The sequence below is a fragment of the Bos taurus genome, chromosome X, assembly GCF_002263795.3.
Source record: "Bos taurus isolate L1 Dominette 01449 registration number 42190680 breed Hereford chromosome X, ARS-UCD2.0, whole genome shotgun sequence".
Taxonomy (NCBI): domain Eukaryota; kingdom Metazoa; phylum Chordata; class Mammalia; order Artiodactyla; family Bovidae; genus Bos; species Bos taurus.
Genome location: NC_037357.1, coordinates 14,358,363 through 14,374,590, shown reverse-complemented (window position 1 = coordinate 14,374,590; position 16,228 = coordinate 14,358,363). Strand labels below are relative to the sequence as shown.

The window sequence follows — 16,228 nt, the reverse complement described above, 5'->3', positions numbered from 1 at the left end:
AGCTGACTCATTAGAAAAGCCCCTTGACGCTGGGAAAGATTGACGGCAGGAGGATAAGGGGGCAACAGAGGATGAGATGTTTGGATGGCATCACTGACTCGATGGACATGAGTTTGAGCAAGCTCCAGTTGGTGATAAACAGGGAAGCCTGGTGTGCTTCAGTCCACCGGGTTGCAAAGAGTTGGACTTGACTGAGTGAACTGAACTGAACTGAACTGAGCGGTGCTTATCCACCAGAAGCCAGGAAGACACAAATACTAAAGTGAACCTCAAGGTCAGAAGGGCAGCCAAGCGGGCTTCACCCACATGGACTCATGGAAATAGTGCAAATGGACCATGGTGTCCCTAGAAGCAATACAGAGCGCCACCAAGGGCTATCACTCAAGATCTACAAGCTGAAAAAGGCGAAAGTGGGGAAACGGGGCCGAGGGAGGTTCTCCCTAGTAAAAAGTCCAAATTACTTGCTCAATTTCCAGACATCAGCCCATCCTCATATCTAGAAGAGGTAGCTGGGCCCCTACAAGGAAGGACAATGCCATGTAATGCTTCTCCCAGCACTAATGAAGGGACCTAAAGCCACTCATTTCGGCGTATGTACACTGGGGCAAGAATGGCCAGACATTTGAATACTGGATGCAAGATATATATGGCGTATGTAGATATATATATACACACACACACATACATATATGTATACCGTTTCTCTGAAAAAAACCCTAATTGATACATAAATCAAATACATATTCCATGGAGATGCAGTAGATCAGCACTGCTGTTAAACACCTGAATGATGCAGACAGTGGTAGGCTCTATGGTAACTGCACCTACGGCCATATGGGGATTCCTGTATGACCAGCTAAAGGAGGAAACAGCTTGAGCCTGATTTACAGATGGGCCAGCACTCAATATCTAAGTACAAAACGAAGATGGGTGGTATCTATGTAACAGCAGATACGTTCACGGGGGAGAAGGAACATTTTTCCAGTGGATGGAACAACAAAGCAGGGCACTTGACTTGGTGTGGAAAAAGTGGCCCAAAGTGAGACCGTTTATTGAATACATGACTCCTGGAAGTGGCCAATGGCTTGACCATCCAATTGGAAGCCTGGAAGGAAAAGGGCTGGAAGATCAGAGACAAGGCGATCTGATGCAAAGGCCGTGGACTGACACATGGGAGCATGCAAAGTGTGCAGATTTCTGCATCGTATGTTCACCACCACCAGAAAACATCTGTTATGGAAGAGGCACTGAACCACCAGGCGGACACAACGACTCAGCCAGGTGCAGGGGCCTTCGTTAGTTACTACACAACTGGCATGATGGACACGAGCAGAGTGGTCACGATGGCTGACGGAGGTCCAGCAGCAAGGACGCCTGTTTACCAAGGCTCATCTCCCGGGACTCCTCTGACAGGTGACTCTTGCTCAAGGGCTCACCACTGGTCTTGCTGAAATAGTCTTAGAACTCCTAGAACTCCACTGCAGTCTTAAGACTTTTCCTATGTAACTTCCTTCTCTCCCTCCCTTTCTTCTCCAGAAGTTAGACATACATCATAGTCTGACAGCTTTCCCAGTCTCCGCCAGCTCCCTCCCCACTCTCCTTCATGGACATCCCAACCACCAATCTAGGTGCACATCTCATCTAGGACCCATACAAACACGCCAGTTGATTTAGCGCATTCACTATTAAAGCTCTAGTCCTCCGCTTTACAGTGTCAGAAATTCCATTTAATAATTCAGCAGAGGTATTAAGGTTTTGTGGACTGTTCCTATCAAATTCATAAAGGATTGATTAAATAAATAAGTAGAATAAAATAAATAAATAAAAAGAAATCTCAAAATGAGAAAGAACTACCCAGCAGACCACACAGATATGCAATGGAGCTGACAAAGTGTTCCCACCTCACCAAGAGCAGCTACTCAAAAAGCAGACTGAGCACAGAAGCAGGTTGGTATACCTGGCTAGCCAAAAGGTGGAAACAACCCACATGTCTATCCATTCAGGAGTGGCAAACAAAACATGGAATATCTATACAATGGGACATTATCCATAAAAACGAATGAGGTGTCTGGAGAAGGGAATGGCTACCCACTCCAATATTCTTGCCTGGAGAATTCCATGGACAGAGGAGCCTGGAAGGCTACAGTCCATGGGATCACAAAGAGTTGGACACGGCTAACATTTTCACTGATATAATATGGATGCACCTCAAAAATATTATACTAAGTGAAAGGCCCCAAACACAAAAGGCCACATGTACAATTCCACTTACATGAAATGTCCAGAATAGGTAAATCTACAGGAACTGAAAGCAGATTGGTAGTTGCCAGGGACAAGGAGGAGGAGGGGATGGGGAGGAGCTGCTTAATGGGTATACAGGGTTTCATTTTGGGGTGATGAAAATATTTTGGAACTAGATATGGTTGGTGGTTTTATAACACTGTCAATGTACCAAACTGCACTGAATGTTCCCTTTAAAATGGTTAATTTCAAGATAAATATCATATACTAATGCACTATATGGAATCTAGAAAGATGGTACTGATGAATTTGCAAGGCAGACATGGAGAAACATAGAAAACAGACTTATGGACACAGCGAGAGGGGAGGAGAGGGTGAGATGTACGGAGAGTAACATGGAAACTTTCAATAACATGTGTAAAATAGATAGCCAATGGGAATTTACTGTTATGTCTCAGGGAACTCAAACAGGGATTCTGTATCAACCTAGAGGGTTGGGATGGGGAGGGAGATAGGAGGCTCAAGAGAGAGGGGACATATGTACACCTATGGCTGATTCATGCTGATGTTTGACAGAAAACAGAATTCTGTAAAGCAATTATCCTTAAATTAAAAAATAAATAATTTTTAATTGTTAATTTCATGTGAATTTCTTCTCAATAAAATAAATAAGTTATAAGGAAAAAAATGTAGACATATCAACCAAAACAAAAACAGCAAAACTGAAAAAAGATGTCTATAATTTCAAAAAACAGGGGGCAGGTAGGCAAAAATAAGGAAGGAGCAGGCTGATGTTAAGAATCCTTATCACATTCATAGCAACCTGTCTGAACCTAGTTAAGCCACACTTCTCTGCTCAGTGGTTATAGCTGCCAACTGGAAAGGTTCTTAACATGTAGCACAAAGACTAGAATTCTAGAACTGTCTGGCATTTCCCCTTCCTGGCCATTTCATCATAAATTGGGGTCATGAATTCAATGGCCATATTTATGAACCCAGATCTAGGTACATGAATGCTCTGGTATGTGCCAAAAGTACCAAGTATATTCCCAGGGACAATGGATTCTGCTCAAAAATCCAGGATATTTAGCTGTTAAAAACTACACCTCTCTTGATGATTAGTATACTCAAGGGATCAAAAGAATTCATTCTCAAAGACTTTACATGTAAATATAGTAAAAGAATAACTGAATTTCATTGTATTTGAAAAATACAGTTCATTTTTAATTCTACCGTGCTGAATAGCTGAACAGGCTGCGATATCAGTGATACCTGAGCTCCCTGGGATTAGAGGACTCCCGGTCCCGGGAGTGCCGGGACTTTTTGTGCCGGTGGGATTTATCTCGGCTCCTACTTCTACTCCTGTGACTACGCCCCTCAGAGCCCCTGTCATGCCGCCCCTCAGAGCGCCTGTCATGTCGTCTGGAATGTATGTCTGAGCTTCGACCCCTGTCCCTCTCTCTGTGCCTGTCTTCTCTCTCTTCCCTCCTGCTTGATGACTTGTGTTCATGCTTGGACTTCTCCTTTCTTGGCTCCCTCTCTTGGTCCTCCGTTCCACTACGGCAGGTCATCCTGACCTCAGGGGAACTGGGGTGGGACTTCCGCACCTCCCTGGACTCTGACTTCTGACCCTTCTCTCCCGTCTCTGAGTGCTTGCCACTGTGCTTTTTAGAGCCAGGGTCATCCTTTTCCTTTATCATCTTGCTTCTGGGCAATGAAGAGGAGGCTGGCTGCTCTGCCTGTACCTCCCGGCCAGTCTTCTCTTTGTCTTTCTTTTTTTTCTTTTTTTCCTTTTTGTCTGGAGGAAAAGAGGGGCACAATAAGTAAGAAAAAGAAGATGGAAAAGATGGAGGATATACAAAAGGATAGCATGCTTGGCAGCAGTGTGAACCACTCACGGTCTCTACTTCTAGAAAAGTGCCTCCAAGAATCCAAGCTGGATGTCTGTCACCCTTAACATGTCAGGTTGCTGTATAAGGCAACTCCAGCTCTTAATTCTCTCTCTAAAGACCCTACCTCCAAACAGTCACGTTAGGTACCAGAGGGTTAGGACTTCAGTATATGCCTTTTGGTGGCCAGAATTTAGCCCACAGCATTAGTCTTCTGCTGATACTTCTTCTTCCCCAGTTAAAGTAAGGTTCCCCACACCTGCCCCCTTCACACTTGAGAACTGACTACCAACTCTCAGTGAAGGCTAAGAAGAGCAAACATTAAGCCTACCCAGAATCTTCTCATAGGCCTTAACCATTTACCTTTTTTGTGTTTTTTGGTGGGTTTGTCATCTTCAGAGCCCTCAGATGAACTTGGTGGAGGAGTATGAGTCCCACAGCCCCTCTCCTGCAGCTCTCTGGTCACCTCATCCATTTCTTCTGAGTCCTCAGGAAGTCGATAGTTAGATACATGATCCACTCGGATAGTTCTTCCTTTGATCTAGGACAAACAGGCACTGCTTTAGCAGATAGCTAACTATTTGCTACCAAACAGAGCCTTATATCTATTTGAACCCAGCTGCAGAAATCCATGGTTTGAACCATTCCCATTATCCTCTTGCTAATTCTGTTTCTCAGAAAATCTCAAAAGCAGACCTGCTCAAGTGATGTGTCACAGCACACATCCCTACACATTCGCTCAACCCTGGGGGCAGTCAGGTAGAGCCTGGGGCAGCTGGAGATCCTGGGAGCCTCATCAGTTTATCAGAGTTCTATATAAGTATCTCCACGTTATAAGTGTGCCATGAAGTGAAAAGAGCCTGGGAAGTACTGCCCCAAAGCATAAGCAGCATGGAAAACTGCAAGAGTTTAGATGCACAAACATGAATTACCTTCCATCTGTAACATTAATTTACGGTGAAACACACTGTGAAAAAGTCTGGAAGCTAAAGGGAATTCCTAAAATTCAGCTCAATGCTACAGCTGCTTTCTCAACACAAATGGATAAGGCCAAAGCGAACAACAGCTGGGAGGAGGTAAGGAATCTAGAAAGGACTACTTTCTTTTCTCTTAAGCCCTCACTCCTTGCTCCACCCCCACCATACTGGAACCACTGGCTCATGCTGATACTATCACTGCGAATCACAACTCTCCAGGTGAACAACAAAAAATTAAACCCTCACTTAAAACAAAAACATTTGGGCAGATACAGACTTATTCTATAGGCAATGCCATCAGAAATGTGAAATGTCTGGCTTTTACTGTTCCATTCAAGAGCAAGTTTTTACTCTTACCCCTAAGCCTGAGTACTTTCACCTATCCCATTCCACCATAAAAGGTAGAATAAAGTAACCTTTTATGGTGACTTCCTTTCACTGCTGGCGCAATCAGTGACAAATTCTCCAAGTCAAGAGTCACCCCTCCAACCCGTGACAATGCTCATTCAATGGCAGTGCTTTTCCTAAATGAGCACAGGGAGCATGTGGAGCATAGATAACCCTGACTTGCCCCATTCCCTTTTCATGTCTCACTCTCATGTCATCACTCACCCTGTCTCATTTACAAGGGTGGAGGAGAGAGAATAGAGGACAGAAAACTTCAGAATGAGTTACTTTCATAGACTTTGTCATGAGATTTTAACTAGAGAATTTTCAGGGCCCAGTACTGCTAAGTCAATGGAGACATATGAGAGACATACATGGCTAGGTCCTCAGCCACGAAACCATGATAGAACCCCAAATTCCCTGATACAGGACAGCATGAAACTGCAGTGTTTGCTAGTCTCTTTGCTCTCCAATACAGCAGAAATGAGAGTGGAGTGTGAGGAAGAAAAGGTGAAAAACAGACGCCTGGTTGGGTGCAAGATGAAGGGGAGTGGGGGGTCATGGTACCTATGCTCCTGAGGACATAGCTTGCTAAGAGATGGGGAAAAGAAACACATGTTGACAGGGTCATGAGCCAACGGAATTATTTCCTGGGGTCATTTCCCAGTCAGTATGTCGCCACACCTCTGCAACCCAGATGACCAGTACTGCCCTTGAGCCTGTAGTCATCAGCTGGGAAATGAAACTGAAACCCTACACAATGGAAAAGTTCTGTTCAGTAAGCATACTCACCTTGATCCCATTAAAATTGTCAACAGCCAGAACTGTGCTCCTCTGGTCTTCATAGCAGAGGAAACAGAATCCTTTGGATTTCCCAGTCTTCTTGTCCCGTACCAGATTAATGTTAACAATCTCCCCGTATCTATTTAATTTATAAAAGAGTAAGACACTATTGATTTAAAATGTAAAAACTTTCAGATTGGATGACAAAACAAAATTCAAATAATATAATCTGTATAGGAGACACACTGAGAACAAGATGACAAAGAAAGGTTAAAAATTAAAAGTTAGAAAAAGATATATCAAGAACACCTAATTTAAAAAATGGGTGGTAGTACTAAGATCAAAGATGAATTCAAGGCCAACCAAAGAAAACATTTAAATGTGACTACGAGGGCTCTTTTACACAGAAAAAGGTCCTAATACATAAGTCATGAAATTTTATACATAAATTAACACATCCAAAATTTTAATTAAAAATACAAAGAGCAACTAAGAGTGAAAGTTATTAGAGATTTTAACACACCACTTTGAGTTCACAACACATAAAATTGAGAAAAATAAGTCAGAGGAATTAATATAAAATTATATAACTACAAATAAACATATACTTAATAATATAACAATTACATTGTTAAAAATATTAACATCAGACTAATAGATATACAGATATATTCGATTGTACAAAGAGTTTCTTCTCAAGAATCCATGAAACAAATATTAAAACTGACTATAGACTAGATCTCAAAGTAAACCTCAATCATCTCCAAAAACAGCACAGACCATGTTCTCCAATCAAAATATGAAACAGCTGGCAACAATAATTTCAAAACAAAAAATGCCCTAACTAGAACTTGAAACCTATTCTCCAGGCTAACTACTGGATGAAAGAGAAAGTGAAATAAAATAAAGAAATCATGGTAGAGTATTTAGAAAACAACAAAAATGGTAATATATACCAAAACTTAGTGTATGTTAGTCGCTCAGTCTTGTCCGACTCTTTGCGACCCCATGCACTATAGTCCGCCAGGCCCCTCTGTCCATGGAATTCTCCAGGCAAGAATACTGGAGTGGGTTGCCATTTCTTTCTCCAGGGGATCTTCCTGAACCAGGAATCGAACCCAGGCCTCCTGCATTGCAGGCAGATGCTTTACCGTCTGAGCTACTAGGGAAGCCCACCAAAACTTACAGGATGTGGCTAAAACCACACACACTCAGGAAAATCTGTAACATTAAAGAATTTTATTGTTAAAAAGGAAAGGGGAATTCCCCGGCAGTCACAGTGGTCAGGACTTGGTGCTTTCACTGCCAGGGTCCAGGTTCAAACCCTGGTCAGGGAACTAAGATCCCACAAGCCACAGGGGAGTGGGGGAGAGTAAATCTAAGGAAGGTAGGTGGAAGTTAATAAAGACATAATTTAATGAAAAAGAAAATAGAAAAAATTCTACCTTACTCATTATATAAAAATTAATTCCAGAAAAGTTAAAGCTTCATAAATTTAAAACTACAGTCATAAAAATACAATAGTAACTGATGGAAATGTCATAACATGATCACATACATATACCTCAGCCCAAAATCTAGAATCTTACTTAAAAGAAAACACTAGAAATGATTCAACTATGGTATTCAGCTATTTAACACTATTTAATATTGTAGGTATTGGCCCATGTGATTAGACAGGAGAAAACAGATATAAAAAAAGAATAAATATATGTGTATGTATAACTGACTCATTTTGCTGCACAGCAGAAACAAATACAACACTGTAAATCAACTATACTCTAATTTTAAAAATTAATTAAAAAAGTAAAGCTATCTCTGTATGAAGATTATATATGATGATATATATAGAAAACCCAAGAGAAGCAATGATAAACAATGATAAAAACAAACTATATAACAAATCTGTAGGATAACAAGATATAAAGACAACAAAAATAAACCACCCTCTTACAAACAATAAGATATAAGGAAAGAGGAGCCCCATTTGTAACAGCAACAGCAAAAAGATAAAATACTTAAAAATAAATGTAAAAACAAACAATGTACAAGGTCTATGCAAAGAAAACTCTTAAAAACTACTGATATTCTGGGAGGTGGGTCATAGAGGATCCTGCTGTGATGTATGTCAGAGAGTGTTTTGCCTATGTTCTCCTCTAGGAGTTTTATAGTTTCTGGTCTTACGTTGAGATCTTTAATCCATTTTGAGTTTATTTTTGTATATGGTGTTAGAAAGTGTTCTAGTTTCATTCTTTTACAAGTGGCTGACCAGATTTCCCAGCACCACTTGTTAAAGAGATTGTCTTTAATCCATTGTATATTCTTGCCTCCTTTGTCAAAGATAAGGTGTCCATATGTGCGTGGATTTATCTCTGGGCTTTCTATTTTGTTCCATTGATCTATATTTCTGTCTTTGTGCCAGTACCATACTGTCTTGATAACTGTGGCTTTGTAGTAGAGCCTGAAGTCAGGTAGGTTGATTCCTCCAGTTCCATTTTTCTTTCTCAAGATTGCTTTGGCTATTCGAGGTTTTTTGTATTTCCATACAAATTGTGAAATTATTTGTTCTAGCTCTGTGAAGAATACTGTTGGTAGCTTGATAGGGATTGCATTGAATCTATAAATTGCTTTGGGTAGTATACTCATTTTCACTATATTGATTCTTCCAATCCATGAACATGGTATATTTCTCCATCTATTAGTGTCCTCTTTGATTTCTTTCACCAGTGTTTTATAAATAAACAAATGGGACCTAATTAAACTTAAAAGCTTCTGCACATCAAAGGAAACTATTAGCAAGGTGAAAAGACAGCCTTCAGAATGGGAGAAAATAATAGCAAATGAAGCAACTGACAAACAACTAATCTCAAAAATATACAAGCAACTCCTACAGCTCAACTCCAGAAAAATAAATGACCCAATCAAAAAATGGGCCAAAGATCTAAATAGACATTTCTCCAAAGAAGACATACAGATGGCTAACAAACACATGAAAAGATGCTCAACATCACTCATTATCAGAGAAATGCAAATCAAAACCACTATGAGATACCATTTCACACCAGTCAGAATGGCTGCGATCCAAAAGTCTACAAGCAATAAATGCTGGACAGGGTGTGGAGAAAACGGAACCCTCTTACACTGTTGGTGGGAATGCAAACTAGTACAGCCACTATGGAGAACAGTGTGGAGATTCCTTAAAAAACTGGAAATAGAACTGCCTTATGATCCAGCAATCCCACTGCTGGGCATACACACTGAGGAAACCAGAAGGGAAAGAGACACGTGTACCCCAATGTTCATCACAGCACTGTTTATAATAGCCAGGACATGGAAGCAACCTAGATGTCCGTCAGCAGATGAATGGATAAGAAAGCTGTGGTACATATACACAATGGAGTATTACTCAGCCATTAAAAAGAATACATTTGAATCAGTCCTAATGAGGTGGATGAAACTGGAGCCTATTATACAGAGTGAAGTAAGCCAGAAGGAAAAACACCAATACAGTATACTAACGCATATATATGGAATTTAGAAAGATGGTAACGATAACCCTGTATACGAGACAGCAAAAGAGACACTGATGTATAGAACAGGCTTATGGACTCTGTGGGAGAGGGAGAGGGTGGGAAGATTTGGGAGAATGGCATTGAAACATGTGAAATGTCATGTATGAAACGAGATGCCAGTCCAGGTTCAATGCACGATGCTGGATGCTTGGGGCTGGTGCACTGGGACGACCCAGAGGGATGGTATGGGGAGGGAGGAGGGAGGAGGGTTCAGGATGGGGAACACATGAGAAATAAAGGAATAAAAAAAAAAAAGAAATACAGATTTTAAAAGCTGTGGTAATATATACCTATTAAAATAAATATAAGTAACAAAAAAAAAAAAACTACTGAAAGACACAAACACAGTTTTCAATAAAGACACCTCTTTTTCTTGCATAAGATGACTCAACATTATAAAGATATCAAAATCACCTCCCAAGTTAATACTTCTGTATAAGGGTGACACTCCAATTTGCTGGGGGAAAATATAGAGTTTTAAATAAATGCTGTTGGGACAACTAGATAGCCATTTGAAAAAATATGAAATTGGGTCCATATCTCACACTATACATCAGAATAACTCTAAATGGATCAGAGATTTCAATGCATAAAACTGAAACTATACAAGTATTAGAAGAGAACATGGATGGGTGGGGAGAAATACTTTCTAATTATGACTCAAATCCAGAAGCTTAAAAAACTGATAAATTTGATCACTGCTGCTGCTGCTGCTTAGTTGCTTCAGTCGTGTCCGACTCTGTGCGACCCCATAGACGGCAGCCCACCAGGCTCCCCCGTCCCTGGGATTCTCCAGGCAAGAACACTGGAGTGGGTTGCCATTTCCTTCTCCAATGCATGAAAGTGAAAAGTGAAAGTGAAGTCGCTCAGTCGTGTCTGACTCTCAGCAACCCCATGGACTGCAGCCTACCAGGCTCCTCCGTCCATGGGATTTTCCAGGCAAGAGTACTGGAGTGGGGTGCCATTGCCTTCTCCAGCAATTAGAGGACAGACTATACAGGGGCAGCATGAGGGAGTCTGGGGGATGATGGAATTGTCCTTCATCCTAATTGTAAGGGTGATTACACAAATCTATTCAAGTATCAAAAAAAAAAAATCTCATAGGACTGTACATCCCCTAAAAAGTCAATGTTACCATAAGATCATTTAAACATATGAATAAATGACCACATAAAAATTTAAAAATAATAATTTTGCAAAGAAAAAAAATCACAATAAACAAAGTCAAATGACAAACTAGGAGAAAACGTCTGCAATTTACATCACAGATTAAGGCCAGAAAGCCATTTTTTTTCCTTTTGCTATAAAGGACATTATCAGGACAACTGGAAGTCAAATAAAGTCTATAGATTAGATAACAGTGTAACAGTGTTGATTTCCTGAATTTGATCACTATCCTGAAGTTAAATATCCCGGTATTTTGGGAAATACACACCGAAGAATTTAGGGGTAAATGTGCATCATGTCTGCAATTGACCCCCAAATGGTTCAGAAAAAAAATAATATGCATATAGGTGGAGAGAAATAATAAAGCAAATGTGATAAAATGCTAACATCTGGGGACTCTTGAGTAAAGGGGATATAGGTATTCTTCATTCTATTTCATAACTTTCCTGTTTTAACCCAGAAATTATTTCAAGTATTTCAAAAGAAAAAGTAAAAGAAAAAAGAATACAGGAGCTGGCTTGACAGGATAACTACAGACCAAACTGGGACAGTTTGAGCATCAAGAAATAATAATAATGGCAATGTAGTATAACACATCAAATTAAAAAAATTAGTCCACAGCAATACAATACATGATAAAGTGTTAAAAACAATAAGTTAATATCCTTAATACATGAAGGGCTCTTGTAAAATCAGTAAGAAAATGAGGAACACACTAACAGGGAAAAAATAGGCAAATGATCTTAATAGACAATTTACAAAGAAAAAGAATAAGGGCCTATAAATCTACGAAGAGATGTTCTACCTCCCAGATGATGAAATAAAGGCAAAGTAAAATAATAATGAGAAGTCATATGGCAATATTTTCTTAAAATAACCATTACTGATTAGGATTCAGGAAAATGAGCATTCCAGTCAGAGTGAAAACTGACAACCTTTTCAGAGAGTAATTTGACAATGTTTATAAATTAATTTCATGAAGGAAACCATCAGGGAGGCATACAAAGATGTATATATCACAATGTACACTGCAGTATAATTCGTAACAGCAAAATACTGGAAATAATGCCCAACATTGAAAAGAAGACAATAAATACACAAAGATGTTAACATTTTTTTCTTAAAGTACATTCTTATTTTATTCTTCGTACTTTTTTCTTTTTCCCGTGTTCTACAACAACTATACATTACTCTGATAATCAGAAAACAAAATATTTTTTGAAAGCCACTGTTGTCAGTGACACAGGCAATCATCATGGAGAGCAATGTGTGGAGCCAAAACAGAGAACCGGACTAAACACACACACCAGTGATCATCACTCAATGCAAATAAGACAAAAACAGCTCCCAGGTGGAAGACTGGACTAGGCAGAGCTACCAAAAAGGCATGGAAGTTATAGGCTGTACCTACTGTGAACTTCCCAATACCCAAGAGTTGGAAAAAGCAGCCTCAGGCCCTGCCAGGGCCCTCTACCATGGCCTTTTTCTTGCCCAATTTCTTTCCCAAGGCCTTCTGTCCTATATATGGCCCAACCAATCAGCCAGGGACCTCTGCCCACTGGATGGTCCAACCATTCCCTGCCATGGCAATGCCTCTGCCAGGGTGTGCCAGCCACTGTCTGCTTGCCCAACCTCTTTTATCATGGTTCTCTGCCTGAGGACTCCACAGTCCAGGGGTCATGGCTCTCTGCTGCTCTGAGCTGCCAAGGCCTTCTGGCACCTATGGACTAACTACTCTGTGTAGCTTTGCGGTTGTACCCAACCCCTCTCCTACCAGCTGCCACTACTAATGTGAGCTGCCAAGACTCTCTCCCACCTAGTGCTGCTGCAATCATCCCGTAGCAGAATGAATATAAGATTCTCCTATTCATTCTTATCCCTCATCAGCCTGTGATTCTCAGTCTCCAGTTAAAGAGACGGGCTCTGCTCACTAACCTTACACTCAACTAGAAACAACAACAACGAAAAAAACTACTGCCTAAACCTTTTGCTTTTTTCCCAGTTCCTCTGTGCTTTGCCCTAATCCTACAGTGCCACACAGGTGTGGGCCCAGAATGGCCCCATGAATGAATTACCCAGTTTATAAGAGCCCAAGGAGATGGGCCAACAGAGTACCTTCCTAGGAGTTCCAGTCTGTTCCAGTGTAGGCTTCAGTGAAAAGACAATAAAAATAGACCAGAATCTCCAAGACAGGCTCCTGTATCAACCAACTTCTTGGATTTGGCACATTGGAGAGTTACAGAACCATGTCCTGGGACTGATCTAGACCAGAACAGAAGCTTCAGGCCCCCCGATGCAGGGAGGCCAGTCAGTCTAGAGTTAAAATAAATGGGCTTTTGTGATGCCATAAAATGCATTACAACTTCCTGATGTTCAAGCTGGTTTTAGAAAAGGCAGAGGAACCAGAGATCAAATTGCCAACATCCACTGGATCATGGAAAAAGCAAGACAGTTCCAGAAAAACATCTATTTCTGCTTTATTGACTGTGCCAAAGCCTTTGACTGTGTGGATCACAATAAACTGTGGACAATTCTGAAAGAGATGGGAATACCAGACCACCTGACCTGCCTCTTCAGAAATCTGTATGCAGGTCAGGAAGCATCAGTTAGAACTGGACATGGAACAACAGACTGGTTCCAAATAGGAAAAGGAGTACGTCAAGGCTGTATATTGTCACCCTGCTTATTTAACTTCTATGCAGAGTACATCATGAGAAACACTGGACTGGAAGAAACACAAGCTGGAATCAAGATTGCCGGGAGAAATATCAATAACCTCAGATATGCAGATGACACCACCCTTATGGCAGAAAGTGAAGAGGAACTAAAAAGCCTCTTGATGAAAGTGAAAGAGGAGAGTGAAAAAGTTGGCTTAAAGCTCAACATTCAGAAAACGAAGATCATGGCATCCGGTCCCATCACTTCATGGGAAATAGATGGGGAAACAGTGGAAACAGTGTCAGACTTTATTTTTCTGGGCTCCAAAATCACTGCAGATGGTGATTGCAGCCATGAAATTAAAAGACGCTTACTCCTTGGAAGGAAAGTTATGACCAACCTAGAGAGCATATTCAAAAGCAGAGACATTACTCTGCCAACAAAGGTCTGTCTAGTCAAGGCTATGGTTTTTCCTGTGGTCCTGTATGGATGTGAGAGTTGGACTGTGAAGAAGGCTGAGCGCCGAAGAATTGATGCTTTTGAAGTGTGGTGTTGGAGAAGACTCTTGAGAGTCTCTTGGACTGCAAGGAGATCCAACCAGTCCATTCTGAAGGAGATCAGCCCTGGGATTTCTTTGGAAGGAATGATGCTAAAGCTGAAACTCCAGTACTTTGGCCATCTCACGTGAAGACTTGACTCATTGGAAAAGACTCTTGATGCTGGGAGGGATTGGGGGCAGGAGGAGAAGGGGACGACAGAGGATGAGATGGCTGGATGGCATCAGTGACTCGATGGACGTGAGTCTGAGTGAACTCCGGGAGTTGGTGATGGTCAGGGAGGCCTGGCATGCTGCGATTCATGGGGTTGCAAAGAGTCGGACACGACTGAGTGACTGAACTGAACTGAAAATGCATTACGGAAGCAAACTACTCTGATGACCCAGAAGGTAAGAAATAAAAAAGTGACTTACTAAAAAGAAGGAAAAAAAGGTGACTTACTGTGAGAACACACAAATGATGTCCCCTTCAGTCAGTTCATAAGGAAGTCCCCCTCAAAAAGAGAAACACATTTCAGTTCAGCAAACACTTACCAAGTGTCTACAATGTACCATGCATGCACTAGGCCAGGCACTGGGATGCAAATCAGAATAAGCAACAGGGCCTTCCCTCAAAGAACCTAGTCTAATGCAATGACAGAAGCACACAGAAAATGCAGCAGTAATACAGAAAAAGGAGTGATTAACTTTGAGTGGAAAATCTGGGGTCATCCCTAACCAAACTAACCCCCCTCACACCCAAAATCTTCTGGACAAAGCAGATAGTTTCCAGCACAAAACTTGGCTTCCAAAAACATATCTTGAACTCATGTGCTCTCTATCTGCAAATTCACAGCTAAGGTCCAAAATCAGTTTAAATATGCAAATATTAACCCCATCTCACAAGGACTAAGGATTATAAAGTCAATTATTAAGCATTTCATAGGAAATAATTTTCCCTGCAAATGTTTCCTTCCTCATCAATAGAATGGGGATATTACAGTTCTAACTTCACAGAATTGTTATAATAGTTAAATAAATGGAAATAAAATGCTTAACACAATGTCTGGTGCAATAACCTCTTTGAATAAACTGTCAAATTACCGCATATGACACAAAGTGAATATAGAGATGGTGATATGGCCACGGATAGAAGGCAGGAGATAATTAGATGAGGAAAATAAACTCTGAGGGAAGGAGAATGAGGAGGGGAGGGAGTTGGCAGTAATATGAGATAGGGGCTAAGACCATGAGTTCTAGAGTGCCATAGTTCTGGCTGTTCCACTTCCTAAGCTATGTGACCTGAAGTCATTAACTTCTCTGCACCTGTTTCTTTAGTTGTATAAATGGGGAGGGACAGGAGGATGGTAGTAACGGTATCTGAGAAACCAAGTGGCACGATTCTCAGCACAGTGAACGGCCGGCAGTACCTATTATAAGCACTGACTTGGCAGAGAGAGCAAATTAGACATGGGAAGAAAACAGACAAGGAAAACGTATTTACAGAGAGACAGCGGAAGGGAATAAATGTGGGTGGTGAATGTCGGGAGGAATGTAAGGCGGGAACGCTGAAATGTTAGGAAGCAGGGCAGGAGGGAAGGAGGAGCCCTACGAGAGGAAAACGTGGGCCTCACCCAGGAAGATCCAAGCGCTGTCCTTGTACTCGTTGTGCCAAGACACCTTCTCCGCCACCCCCAGTTCGACCTCACGCTCATTCAGCTCATTAATCAGCTTCACTTTAGTTAAAGGGCTAAACCGGAAGGAAAAGCGGGCATGTAAGCGCGCCCCGGCCTGAGGTACAACAGAACAAAACCGAGAGACTAATTTTCTAGACTCCCCGCCTCTCCCGCCCGTCAGCCCCGCAGATGCTCTACCACCTCAGCCCGGGTGGACTGGCCCGGGGCCCCAGTTCCCCCGACCCCTCCTCAGAGGACAGTTAAGGCCTTACTTCATCTCCGCGGGTTCAGGCTCAGAACCTAGGAAGCAACTTCCCGGAGAAGCCGCAAGACGCATGCGCGG

General features: G+C 41.5%; 1 protein-coding gene across 1 annotated transcript; it reads right to left on the bottom strand.

Annotated features, from left to right (window-relative positions):
• Positions 1-2,845: 2,845 nt before the first annotated feature.
• RBMX2 (RNA binding motif protein X-linked 2) lies at positions 2,846-16,228 on the bottom strand. Its single transcript, NM_001256589.1, has 6 exons — positions 16,158-16,228; positions 15,844-15,959; positions 14,673-14,724; positions 6,287-6,416; positions 4,494-4,671; positions 2,846-4,039 (listed from the first exon to the last, which is right to left on the bottom strand). The coding sequence occupies exons 1-6, from the start codon at positions 16,220-16,222 to the stop codon at positions 3,504-3,506; spliced, it is 1,077 nt and encodes a 358-aa protein (NP_001243518.1). The 5' UTR covers positions 16,223-16,228; the 3' UTR covers positions 2,846-3,503.